Raw genomic sequence first — 14,124 nt, 5'->3', positions numbered from 1 at the left:
TAACAGTGGTAAACAGTATTTATTCAGGCAATGAAACATGGAAAAAATATATTAGTAATCATTATAATAATTTCATTTGTGTGAGTATAACTTTTACAAATATTTACCTGACAATATAAAAAGGGAAATTACTATGTATATAAAATTTATGTATATGATTATTCCACACAACACAATCCTGACAGCAGTAGTCAATGCAGCGCTCACCCCTCTAGATGAGGGGCTCCTTACATGACCTGGGGCACCTGTGGGGACACAGGGGAGCAGATGTGCAGTGGACGTCTAGTTGTTGGCACGTTAGTACAGTGGGGATCTACTGGCAAACACAAGCTTGTTAACACAACAGAGAAGTCTACTGCTACCTCTGAGGTGCAAAAGTGCCTGGGTCCTTTTCCATGCCTGAGCAGGACAGAGGCAAAGGCCCACACCATGGGTGTGGCGACCTACAGGCTGCCCTGTATCTGGGCTGGGCATGGTTTCTGAGCTCAAATTTGCATATATTCACTTGAAAATTATTCCAAAATCTAGAATATCAGTTGGTGATCTGACTAGGAAATGCTGTTTGGAGTACTGTATATTCCAGATGCCACTAACAGGCAAAGGAAGAGACAGCAGCATCTTGACTGACAAAGTGAAGAGTCGACACTGGGAAGGTCCAGGCCACACCGAACTCCAAGCCCAGCCTCTTCCAGACAAGTTAAAGCATTGTACAGACTGCCACAGGCCAGGATGGCACGCAACATCTCCATATTAGAACTATAACCAGAATATGTATTTATATAATAGCTGTAACCATATTATAGTTAATAAAGTCATTCCTTAGGAATCATGTTTGTCCAAATCTAATTGCATGCTAAGAGGCACAGAAATGGGATTGCATTTGGATGAAAAACTACGAAAAGTGCAATCTTTAGACTCCAGAATGCAAGCTCTGGCACGAGGGAGCAGGACTTCACTGGAGGATGGTGCCACGTGTCTGTCACCGGAGGAGACCCTTACAGAGAGCAGTCTGCAGCATCAACTCCTCTACCTTTTCTGTATGAGACTCAAAGACTGAGTGGTAAACTATTTTTCCTTTTTTTGCAGCACTAGGGAGGGAACCCCAGGCCTCATACATGCTGGGTAAGCACTCCTCTGTTGAGCTACACTCCCAGTCCCATAAATTGCTTTTTAAAAATAACTGGAATCTGGAGTTCAGTGAAAGCTTTTTGAACAGAAATCTTCTCAAAGTACTCCTTTATTAAAATCTCGGAAAGAACATGACTTCTTAGACCTTTGGCTTGACATTCTGGGATTCCCAGACTATGTTTGTTCTTTAAGAAGTAGAAATCTGTTATCTTTAAAATTCTTCAGAATATACACAGCTTTACTTTAAAATCTCTTGCCTGAATCATTTAATCTTTCAACACCTAGTTTCTCTCTTCCCAACAAGAGGATAAGGAAATTCAAGTCTGAGACCAAGTGGTCACACCACTACAAAGAAAAAACAGTCATGGACAATTCATGAGATGGTTACCAAGTGTAATGAAAAACCAGAAAGAAAAGAAAAGGAGGGCTTTGGGATACTCACTCCACTAGCAAAGAATGTACTGAGTCACTGATTCAGTGCACATGCGCTTCACCCACTGGGTCTCGGCCCCTCAGCCCATGGGGAGCCCTCCGTCAACCCTGTCAGCAGGCAGTGCAGCCCTGGGCGACTCAGGAAGCCCACTTGGTGGGGTGGTCTATTCCTCTGTGGACACATACAGAAGTGCTCAGGGCTGTCTGGTATCTGTGTGGAGGCTGTCCTGAGTATGAGCAGTAGGGGAAGTCAGAGACTGTCAAAGCCTCAGTTTCTCACCACCGTGCACTGCTGCACTTCCTAGTCTAGGCTGGGTCTGAGGAGGCTGAATACTGGGCATTTCAGTGTCTCCAGAGCAGATCTACTGACACCAGGTGTGGGCAGGTCTCTGGTTCAAGGGGCTTCTGCCAGTGAGGTCAAGTCTAGGTGTGACTGTGACTGTCTAGCCCAGCATACAGTAAACTGCTCAGCCTTTACCAAAAAACTGCTGGGTCAAAGCAGTATACATTTTGGCAAAGTCGGAAGCTAAAGAAGTGGCTCTGGACTCACAGTCTCAAGATCACACAGTAATTCCAAAATCCCTATCTAAACCTGCAGCTTCCTTCTCTTTCCCTTTTGGATCAGGTTTTTTGTTTTAATTGAACAAGTAATTTGGCCCTCACGTGTGCTGAAACAGACTCTAGACCACTGGTGGAAACCTATGGCAGGGGTGCCACAGCAGGCTGTCTGTATCATTGAAAGCTCCAAATGGTTTGCCATCACTGCCCTACACTACATTCTTATTTGCCACAGTACAAAAAACTATTAGGGTGTGTGTGTTTGTGCTTAAAGAAAAGATACTCTCCATTTGCCTAGTATATTCAACCCCTGCCCATCCCCCTTTCCTAGTACTGAACCCAGGGCCTTTGCACTGAGCCACATCTCCAGCCCTTTTAAAAATTCTTTGAGAGCTTGAACTTGAGATCCTCCTGCCTCAGCCTCTCAGAGTGCTAAGATTACAGGTCTATACCACCATGGCCAGCTTTTGCCTAGTACATTATCTTGCTCTGCCAGCTGTATAGCTATGGTTTTTTCTTTTTGGAGTGGATGTATTTATTAAATGAGAATGGTGGATATTCCTTGTAATGGTCAGGACTGGGAGGCCAGTGGCAATATCACTTATCAAGGGCCCTTCTGTGTTCCTTGTGCAGGAACCTCATTCAGCAGGCTCTCGTTTTCAGGGGGGTCTCTTGGACTTGCGTGCTAGAGAAGGACTCGTGTCAGCTCTGCTCTAGTGCACAGCACACTGTACTTCTGAAATGCACAGTAAGCTTAAGAAGATGCCCCTGGGGCTGGAGATACAGCTCAGTGGTAGAGTACTTGCCTAATTTGTACAAGACTCTGGGTTTGATCTCTAGGACTGCAAAAAAATTTTTAAAAAGATAACAAGAAAGGTGACTAGCCATTATAAACTTAAGACAGACTGATATAAAATAAGTAAATATGGGTATGCCAACAAAACACAAGCAGCAGGTGGCTTTGTAATGTTTCTGCAAACTGCAGCACCAACTTTACTTGCAGGAGAGGACTAAGAGGAAACTGGTCACACTATCAGGAGACACTTGTACTTTGAGACTGTGACTACTGGGACAGCATTCACAATAAGCCACAGTGACTACTTCAAAGCCCAAATGACTGTCAAGCCACTTCTCTAACCACAGCTAATTTTTTTTCTTTGTACAAAATGTTAAGACAGTAGGCTTTAAAATACAGCCTAAGCACCAATTATAATAAATGAGTATTGGTAAAACATGACTTCTGGGTTTAAAAGAAATTATTGACTTCCCTGGGGCTAAAGATTGCACCCATGCTGAGTAACACACTGCTAAGGAAATATTCACTTTCAAGATCTACAGAGGTTTTCACGAGGCACAGTTCATTGCTCAAGTTGGCTCATGCAATAGTTTTACAAGAGAAGTAGGAAAGCACAGGTACTGAATATAGTGCATACCACCATGAAGCCTTTCAGGGTATAGGATTAAGACAATGGAGTGCTCTAAAACACTTGTACAGATTTGGTTTCCCCTACCAAATAGAAAGAGATGCACTGGCCTTACATGGGAAATGTTCATTTTGGGGTTACTGTCCACCACTCTGAACCGAGGCTAGCAAGAGCTTGAGGAGCTTGGTTTTGTTAGCATGGACTTCTCACGTTCCCTTCCTTAGGGTTCAAACTGTCTTTGTTTAAAAATACTAACAGTATGCTGAGACATGGAAGGGCTCACAAGATTTTTACTGCCTGCTTTGTTAAAATTCTATCTTAAATTGGAAAATACACATTTTTAACATCTGAAGAACATACCAAGCCTGTAAAAACAAACAAAAAACCTGTTCCTGCTCCTTATAATTGGTAATGGGCTAGTTACTTTTTCATTAAATAAAGCTTTCACAAGTACATTTTCTTGGCATATTTCAATAGGTGCCAAAGGTGAGATGTTGGGTCTGTATCAACAAATGGAAGCAGAAGGAACCAAATGATTCCAGGACACATTTGCCAAACCCCAGCTCTGAGTGAGTCCTTTGCTGCTGTTCATGCACAACACTGACTACTTAGGACTCAATCTTAGGACTAAGTGCCATCAAATGTGAGGGGCAACAAAACAGTACAGCAAAGTCTCCCCAGATGTGAAACCGTCCACATCCTTTACATCTGTGATCACCCGCTTTTTCTTTTTTTTGAACCAAGGACTTGCCACGTTTCAAACCCATAGGCTCAAGGAATCCTCCTGCCTCAGCCTCCCAAGTGGCTGGGACTACAGACATGTGCCATAGCACTTGGCCCCCAGATTCTTAAATTGACATCTGGAGCCAGGGCTCTGTTTTAAACTAGGTTCTACATTTATGGAAACATGTTCTTCTACAGATGTTCTTAACTGATATGCCTCCAGGGAAAAGCAGCAGCATATGCAGATATAGATGTATAAGTGACAGTGTATACTGTATATAAAAGGGTATTTCCTGTTTATAAACTGAAACTAACAATAGGCCAAATTGACTCCTTCGATAAAAATGCTGATAATGAAAATTAACAGATCAAACAGGTCACAAAAATACCAGACAGGTGGCGGAAGAGGTGACCCTAAACAGTGGTCACAAAATCACGAATTTAACAAATCTGGGAAAAGTAAAGAGGATGCTAAGACAAAGTAAAGGCAGAGAAACCACAGACCACACTCAGTGGCCTGGCTCACTGGACTGCAGCCGGAGCCATGTGAAACGCCAGCCATCAGATCCATGCTTCTTCACGAAGGGGCCATGCTCCAGTCTCCTCTGGGGCTGTTGCATCAACAGCAAAGCGGGACAGGCAGCAGGAGGTGTGTGCTTTTTATAAAGTTTTTGTTTCTTTTTCTGCAAAGGGGCAATTATTTCTGGATAAGGCAAGATTAACTGTGGTCACTACAGAAGCAGCCAAGTGGAGATCTGCTTAGCTGATGGGATGAATCTCAGTCAGTCTTTCCCAGCTTTGCAATTAGCTCATCACAGATTTTTGTCAATTCTTCAATTTCTTGGTTCTGAAAGACAGAGGATATGACTATGCAGGCCACTTTTGTGTTCTGAGATAAATGCAATTACAGCTAGAGTCCCAAGACCAGCTAGACTTTCCCAAGTAATTCATTTTTATACTTTTGAGATCTTATAAGACCATATATACTTCCTCAGAAAAATGTTCTTGCACTCACGTTATAAGGCTTAGAGACAAGCCTGACTGTTAATCTCTTAGTTCCCAGATTTTCTTGATACCACAGGAACTACTGGGGTATTTGTTAAAAACACAAGCATTTGAATCTCTCCCAGGCACCAGGATTCTGGGGCCTGGGGAGCCCAGGGACATGAGGCACCATCAGACACTAACTACTTCAGAGGTGTCACAGGCCCAAATGTATAAGTGGAAATGGATAAGTGAAGCACTGGTGGTGGAAAGCAAAGCTAGTAGCTGCTGTGTGGCAAGAAGCAGGGTGCTACTTCCATGGACTTTGGTTTACCCCAGCAGAGCTCTCATGGTAGCGCTGCTGACACACTGGGCTGCCAGACTTCCAGTGCGGGGCCATCCTGTGTGTAGCAGGGGGCTTGGCAGTATCACTGGCGTCCCCCCACTCTACACTAGTAAAACCTCCCAGTCATGACAACCAATTAATCTCCAGACACTGCCTAATGTTCCCTGAAGGGCAAAATTGCCCCTAAATGAGAACCAATGATCTAAAGCAATGAAGGGGGAAGACAACTTCATGCACTGCATAAGAAACAAACAGGAGAAATGAAAGGTAACCTGGTGACCCTGACAAGGAAGTGCTGGATCCCCTGAACTTCAGTGAAAACTCAACGTCCTGTCTGGTCTCTGTCTGTAAATGATTCTCATAATATGGCAGAAGGTTGATGGTGGGACTTGTTTGTCTCCCCCAAGTTAGTTCACAGAGCTGGGTTGAAGGGCACTCCCCCCAGCTCTGGTAAACTGCGCACACCCAGGCTTGGTACTAATGTGCTGGGGAGGAAGTGGAGGTCTTGGCAGTCATGTGGGCTGAAACCCTGGCTGTACCTTTTGCTGAAGGGCCCTCTCCAGGGATTCCACTTTCATCTGCTCTTTCCGGAGTCCAGCGTGCAGAGCTGCACTTTCAGCCTTTGCTTTTGTACGAACCTGAGCAATCTCTTCATTGGCTCTGTGGATGGTGTTTGTTTATAGAAAAGAGACAAAAAGCATATGTTAGACATCAGGCACAGGTAGAGTCAGGATGACTTCCGTAAAACTGACACATGACCAGAGAATAGACAAGCACTACTGACCTACGTAATTCAATTTTAATTAATAAAAATTTGGGCCGGGGATTTAGCTCAATGGTTCCGATGCCTGCCTCACAAGCGCAAGGACCCGAGTTCGATCCCCAGTACCAAAACCCCCCCCCCAAAAACAAAGGCACTTAATTCATAAAAATTCAACTTATACATAACTGCTAAGGAAATTCCCATGACACACAATTCTTCAAAATTTGTATTTCATGAGAACATGGAATTAAAATCAGTTTCTCTAACAATGGTCTGGATCACTCTAAGGATTATCAGAGCTAAAGAGAGGATGCTAATCATCATTATCTGTGACAGAGACCTCAAAGAAATGACTCCACTAGTGAGATGCAAGAGGAAGTCCTAAAGACTGTAAATGTTAAGTTGCCAACTGGCAGTTAACTGACGAAAGGATGCTAAAACCTCACTAGTAATCAGAACATGCAATTTTTCTTTTTGTGGTACTAGAGACTGATCCCAGAGTCTTTGCACTGAGACACATCCCCAGCCCTTTTTCTTTAAATTAATTTTTATTAGCATGTATTTGCCATATATATTGATCACATTCATCACAGAGAATTTGTACTTGTACATAGTATGTCTTAATTCCTTTTTTTTCATTCCCGTTCCCTCCCTTCAACACTTCTTTCTCTCCATTTACAGGAGCTTTGTTTCCATTTTTTCCTTTCAGTTGATTTTTAAAATCCCGTTTCTTCCTCCCTCACTTCCCCTTTCCATTTGAGCAAAGTTCTTCTTACTTCCCAGCATCTATCCTGTCTTGCTCCTTATTTACCCTTTTAGAAACAATGAGATACTTAAAACTGTGTGTCTGATTTATTTCACTTAAAATTGCAGTCTCGAGGTACATCAATTTATCTAACAATGATTCAAGTTTATCTTTCTTTATGGCAAATTAGTCTTCCAATTAGAGACATGTATAGCTAAGTGGATGCACCTTGAGGCGATACTCTTAAGTGAAATAAATAGGACACACATGTGTAAATACCGAATAGTTTCTCTGGTGTGAGAAACTGAAAGTGTAAATAAGGACTAAATGTATAATAGGTCATGTGAAATAGGAAGAAAAGGGGTAAAGGGGAAGGAAGTGGGAGGGCTAAGGGAAAGGATAGACGGGAATGGGATTAATATGAGAAAATGGAAAAATAGGAACAAAATTTTTGTAAATAGGGAGGGCTGGAGGGGTTGAAGGGAGGGCTTGGCAAGGGTGAAAAACAAGAACCAAGAGAGACTATGTAAAGGTTCAAATTTCCAATGATGAATGTCATTATATTGTATACCTAAAATGTACCAATGATTAGAATGAATAATCGATAATGTAAAATAGGAAGAAAAGGTCCAAAGGGGTAGGGGTAGTGCGAGGGGCAGGGGAAAGGAAAGAAGGGAAAGGGAAAAATGATGAGAAATGGAAAAAATGGAAATAAAGTCTTTGTAAATAGGGAAGGGTGGAGGGTGTGAAGGGAGGGCTAGGAATGGGGAAAAAATAAGAACCAAGATGCATTATATAAAGGTACAATTCCCAATGAGAAATGTAATTGTGTTGTATACCTACAATGTACCAATAAAAGAATTTAATACAAAAAAAAATTAGTCTTCCATAAATACCACATTTTCTTTATCCATTCATCTGTGGATGGGCTGTTTCCAAGATTTAATGACTATAAATTGTGCTGCTATAAACATGGATATGTATAATATCACTGTGGTATGATGCTTTTAACTCTTATGGAAGACACCCAGAAAGGGCACCGCTGGATCCAAAGGAATCGCTAGTTTCAGTTTTTTGAGGAATTTCCATATTGATTTTTATAGTGGTTATAACAGTTTACACTCTCACCAACAACAGAGAAGGGTTCCTTTTCCCCCACAGCCTCATCAGCATGGGGTATTGATTTCTTGATGAGAGCCATTCTTTTTTTTTTTTTTGGTACCGGGGATTGAACTCAGGTCCTTGCGCTTGCAAGGCGGGCGGTAGAACCACTGAGCTAAATCCCTGGCCCCATGAGAGCCATTCTTTCTGGAGATGGAGTCTCCATTTTAATTTGCATATCTTGAATGACTACTGATGTTGAACATTTTTTCATATATTTATTTGCTGTTTCTACTTCTTCATCTGAGAAGTGTCTACTCATTTCAGATGTCCGTTTTTGGACTGTGTCTTTAAATTTGAGGGATCTGATTTTTTTTTAGTTCTTTATATATTCTACATATTAGTCCTTTGTCTGAAGAATAGCTGGTAAAAATCTTTTCCCATTCTGTGAGTTGTCTTTTCACTTTGTTGGTGGTTTCTTTTGCTGTACAAAAGCTTTTTAATATGGGATCCCAGTTGTTGATTCTTTTAATATTTCCTGTGTGACTGGGTTTTTTTTCATAAAGTCTTTGCCTACCTATGTCTTCAAGAGTTTTACCTATTCTATCTCCCAGCAGAGTTAGTGCTTCTGTTTTAAATATTTACATTTTTGATCCATTTTGATTTGAATTTAGTGCATGGTAAGAGAGATACAGGTCTACAGGTTTAGCCTTTGGCATGTGAAAAGCCAGTTTTCCCAGCACCATTTATTAAAGAAACTATCTTTCTTCCAGTGAGGGTGTTTGGCCCCTTTGTCAAAGACAAGGAGGCTGAATATGTGTAGAGTTGTTTCTGCATCTTGTAATCTGTTCCACTGATCCTCCAGTCTGTTTCTTTGTCAGTATCATGCTGTTTTTTTAAATCACTCAGCCCTTTCTAAATTTTTTATTTTGAGGGACTTCTGGGAAGATGGCAGAGTGGTGAACAGCAAGGAAAGAGCCTCTCTGAGATTTGGTGTCCAGACACTGGGATATAGCAATGAGAAGAAGAAAAAGAACAGGGAATTGGGTTCCTGGGACCTAGCAAAGATTTGAAGCAAGAATTGAAGCCCACTGGGAGAGTGAAGAGAGAGACTTCAATGAAGAAGTGATGCTTTCTCCCTGAGCCCTGACTCACTTCATGGAAGGGGTGACTTGAACCTGCAGATGCACAGTGATTACTGGTGACCTCACAGGCTTCCACAGAGAAATGTAAAAGTGGAATGTAGCAATAGATGCAGCAGACTGCAGTAGTTGGTGAGTTATTTGGGTTCAGATGTCCCCCAGAGGAGGGCACTTGGCTGGTCGCCATCTTGGAGAGGGCCCAACTGAGCTTGGAACTCAGCAGCTGCAGACTGGCTCCGTCAGGGTGAGGCAGAACCAAGTACAAGTAGGCACAAGGTCAAGGAGCCAAGTTTAGGCCTGCAGGAAGCACAAAGGCTGTTGAAAACTGAAAACAGGTTCCAGTCTCACAGCCAGAAACCAGCCTGAGCTTCAGAACTAATGGTGCAGGCTTGCTGGGATTATCCACGGTCCCACCATAAATCTCCATCTGGATTCCACCGTCTGCCCCGAAAGCTCAAGGACCCGAGTTTGATCCCTAGTACCAAAAAGAAAATCTACAACTGGCTTGTTGGGATTAATCAACACAGATCTGGACTCTGCCTGCCCACTGTGTCTACCAGTGACAGCAGAAACACGCCATGAAGTAGACATTTTTCTCATTTCTGTTTTTTTGTTCTTGTTTTTATGTAAGTGTAAACATTGTTTCTAGTTTTTTGTTATGGTCGCTCTGTTCTTGTCTTTCTTTCCTTCCTTCCTTCCTTCCTTCCTTCCTTCCTGTCTTGTCTTCTTCACCAGTCTGCCAAAGTTTATATAACCTTCCTTTGTCCTCCAGCCTTGCTTCTAATCTCTTCCTCTTCTTCTATTTCTCTATTTTTTCCACTAACTTCTTCTTCTTCTTTTTTTTTTTTTGGTACTGGGGATCGAACTTGGGTCCTGCTAACTTCTTTCACATTTTTAAATTTTAAAAATTTAAATGAGGGTAAAATCACCATACTGAGGGCATATTTACTGTATACAATTTTCTAGTTTGTTTTAGATTTTGTTATATAAGCACAAATCTAGTTCATAGAGTTAAAGGTGGGAAATTAATAGTTACCACAGTTTGTCATTTTCTAGGCTCTCTGTCATTTCCTAGGCTATCTTTGATGCTATCATTATTGCTGACTGTACTACTTTAACCAAGATGACATGATTGTTTTAATCAGTTGTTCTTTCTGATATGGCAAGACTGAGACTGCCTAAGAGTCATAAACAATACTATAGGCCAGTGCCAAAGAATTAGGGGCTAGGCTAAGGAGGCAGCAACTTCTCATCCCCAATAAATTGAAGAGGAAAGATCCTGCAACAGGCACAAAACCCAAAAGTCAGCTACACCCGGAAGACATGTCTGACAAGTAGTCATTTCCTAAGGGTTCAAAATACTAGCAATAAAGCTACTTTCCATAAGCAATTTACAAGCATCAACCCAAGAATTTTAAAAAACAAAAGAAAATGAAAATGAGAAGACACTTAAGCAAGATGCAATCCCACACTTCTAGATCACCAAAGGCAAATCCAGGGAGCAATGAGGTGGAACAATTCAAAACCCATCCAGCTGGACTCTCTGAAGTGGTTAACAGCAGAAGTAACAAAGCAGTGGGCCAAGGATTTAGCTCAGTGGTTCCGCCGCCTGCTGCTCAAGTGCAAGGACCCGAGTTCAATCCCCAGTACCAAAAATAAATAAATAAATAAATAAATAAATAAGACAATGGGGTAAGAAGTAACAAAGCAGATGAATGAGGCTCTAAAAAATCAAATCAGAAATAGTTTCTCAGATAACTACATAGATGGTGACCATAATGAAAGACATAGTTAGTGACTCTAGAGCAGACACAGTTAAAAAAAACAATACAGGAGCCTAGGAAAATGATGGAAACCATGAATGCCCAACATAGGAAAGAAATGGAATCCATGAAACAGATTCAAACAGATCCAAGAGATTAAGAATTCCATTAAAAGTATACAGAGCACAATGGGCCAACATGAGGACAGAATATTAGATATAGAAAACAGGATTGGGGTTAGTGATCATGAAATGAAAAATTTCTTTAAAAATAGCAAGAGACCATGAAAAATCAATCCCAACAGCTGAAAGATGATACAAAGAAGAACAACATATGATGGATCAGAATCAATGAAAAAGCAGGAGACAGCAAAATGATTTTTAAAAAAAACTTGTTGGGTCAGGGATTTAGCTCAGTGGTTCCACCACTTTCCTCGCAAGCATAAGGACTCAAGTTCAATCCCCGGTACCAAAAAAAAAAACAACTTGTTCACAAAAGTAATGGCAGAAAACTTTCCAAGCAAGGAAAAAGAATTTAACATATAGTTATGTGAGGTGTATAGAACTCCAATTAGCCATGATAAAAAAAAATCCACACCAAAGCCCATAATAGTCAAGATTCCAAAAATTCAATACAAGAACAGAATATTAAAAGCTGTTAGAAAAAAGAAACAGGGTCAGGGATTTGGCTCAGTGGTTCCACCGCTTGCCTCGCAAGCACAAGGACCAAAGTTCAATCCACAGTACCAAAAAAAAGAAAAGAAAAAAGAAACAAGTCACCTATAAAGGAAAACACATCAGAATCACAGCAGACTTCTCGACCCAAACCCTCAAGTCAAGGAAAGCTTAAAGTATTTCAAACCCTAAAAGAAAACAACCTGCAAGCAAGATTGACGTACCCCACAAAACTATCTTTCAAAATTGAAGGAGGAATAAGATACTTCCATGACAAAGAACACCTGAAAAAAGTCATAGTGACCAAACCAGCACTCCAAAATGTTCTGGTGGACATTCTAGAAAAAGATAACATGGATTACAACTCCATGAACCCCAGCAGAATGAATCCATCACCTTTAAGGCAAGCAGCTGAACAGAGGGGGAAAGGAAACTAACAACAAGAAAATAACACAACAAGGATAAGTCAATACATATCATTTATAACCATCAATGTAAATGGTCTCAATTCACCAATCAAAAGAAACAGACTGGCAGAATGAATCAAGAAGCAGGATCCAACAATATGCTGCATACAAAAAACACAATGAAAAAAGAAATTCATAGTATGAAAGTCAAAGGATGGAAAACAATTTTCCATGTAACAAGAAACTGGAAAAAAAGCAGGAGTAGCTATTCTATTTGCAGAAAAAGTGGATTTCAAGCCAAGACTGATTAAGATATACAAAGAAGGTCACTACATCCTTGTAAGGGGAACAATCCAAGAGGAAAAGATAACAATCATAAACTTGTATGCACTAAATACCAGTGCACCTAACTATATAAAACAAATTATTAACAGACATGAAAAATCAAATTAGCGCTAATACAATTGTAATAGGGGACCTTTAATACCCTACTGTCACAAATAGACAGATCAACTAGACAAAAAAAATCAACAAAGAAATATCAGAACTGAACCAAATTTTTGAACAAATGGACTTAATAGATCACAATACACATTCTTCTCAGTTGCGCATCAGATATTCTCCAAAATAGATCACATACTAGCCCATACAACACATGTTAAGTAAATGCAAAGGAACTGAAATTATCCCGTGCATATTATTAGACCATAGTGCAATGAAATTGGAAATCAATGGCAAAAGAAACCACAAGAACTTCATAAACACATGGAAATTAAATAACATCTTCTTGAACCACCAATGGGTCATAGATGAAATTAAAGAAGAAATTAGACAGTTTTGATAATGCCAATAAAACATACTGGAACTTATGGGACGCAATGAAAGGGGTCCTACAAGAGAAATTTATAGCAGTGAATTCCCATCAGAAAAAGAGTGAGCTCAAATAAACAATATAATGTTGAACCTCAAGCTTCTAGAAAAAGATGAAGTCAAGCTCAAAGTTCATATGAGGAAGGAAACTCTAAAAATCAGCAGACATTAATGCAATGGAGACTTAATAAAATACAAAGAATCAATGAATTGAAGAGTTGGTTCTTTGAAAGATTAAATAAAATAGACAAACCCTTGGCCAACCTTATCAAAAAAAGGAAAGAAAAGATTCAAATCCATGCAATTAGGAATGAAAAGGGTGAAATCACAACAGATCCTGCAGAAATCCAGAAGATCATTAATACCTACTTTAAGAACCTGTATTCTAATAAGATGGAAAACAAAGAATAGACAGAATTCTACATACATATGAATTACTGAACCTGAATCAAGAAGATATAAAAATTTTAAATGTCTCAGTATCAGTCAATGAAATTGAAGATGTAATGAAAAATCTACCAACAGCAGCACCCGGAAGGAAGCTCCCTGCCTCCATCCCAGGCTCCTAGGGCAGTGAAGCTCAGCCGGTCCCAGCACCCGGAAGGAAGCTCCCCTGCTGCCATCCCAGGCTCCTAGGGCCAAGAAGGTGAGCTGGTCCCAGCACCCGGAAGGAAGCTCCCCGCCTCCATCCCAGGCTCCTAGGGCAGTGAAGCTCAGCCGGTCCCAGTACCCGGAAGGAAGCTCCCCTGCTGCCATCCCAGGCTCCTAGGGCCAAGAAGGTGAGCCGGTCCCAGCACCTGGAAGGAAGCTCCCTGCCTCCATCCCAGGCTCCTAGGGCAGTGAAGCTCAGCTGGTCCCAGCATCCGGAAGGAAGCTCCCCTGCTACCATCCCAGGCTCCTAGGGCCAAGAAGGTGAGCTGGTCCCAGCACCTGGTAGGAAGCTCCCCCGCCTCCATCCCAGGCTCCTAGGGCAGAGAAGCTCAGTGGGTTCCAGCACCCGAAAGGAAGCTCCAAACCTCCATCCCAGGCTCCTAGGGCAGTGAAGTTCAGCCAGTCCCAGCACC

The 14,124-nt window shown here is 41.4% G+C and overlaps 1 protein-coding gene across 12 annotated transcripts in view; it reads right to left on the bottom strand.

Annotated features, from left to right (window-relative positions):
* The window catches only part of Tacc1 (transforming acidic coiled-coil containing protein 1), a 117,387-nt gene continuing 103,263 nt past the window's right edge, over positions 1–14,124 (bottom strand). For all 12 annotated transcript variants that reach the window (XM_021236792.2, XM_087217333.1, XM_087217332.1 and 9 more), the window contains 2 exons: positions 6,135–6,255; positions 1–5,112 (listed from right to left, as the gene is read on the bottom strand). In XM_021236792.2, the coding sequence (XP_021092451.2) occupies positions 5,044–5,112; positions 6,135–6,255 (190 nt within the window). In that variant the 3' untranslated portion in view covers positions 1–5,043. The remainder of the gene's footprint in view (positions 5,113–6,134; positions 6,256–14,124) is intronic.

This window comes from Heterocephalus glaber, unplaced genomic scaffold, assembly GCF_053883595.1.
Source record: "Heterocephalus glaber isolate CG9 unplaced genomic scaffold, H.glaber_assembly_v1.0 deba00001461, whole genome shotgun sequence".
Taxonomy (NCBI): Eukaryota; Metazoa; Chordata; class Mammalia; order Rodentia; family Bathyergidae; genus Heterocephalus; species Heterocephalus glaber.
This window is presented reverse-complemented; position numbering and strand designations above follow the sequence as displayed.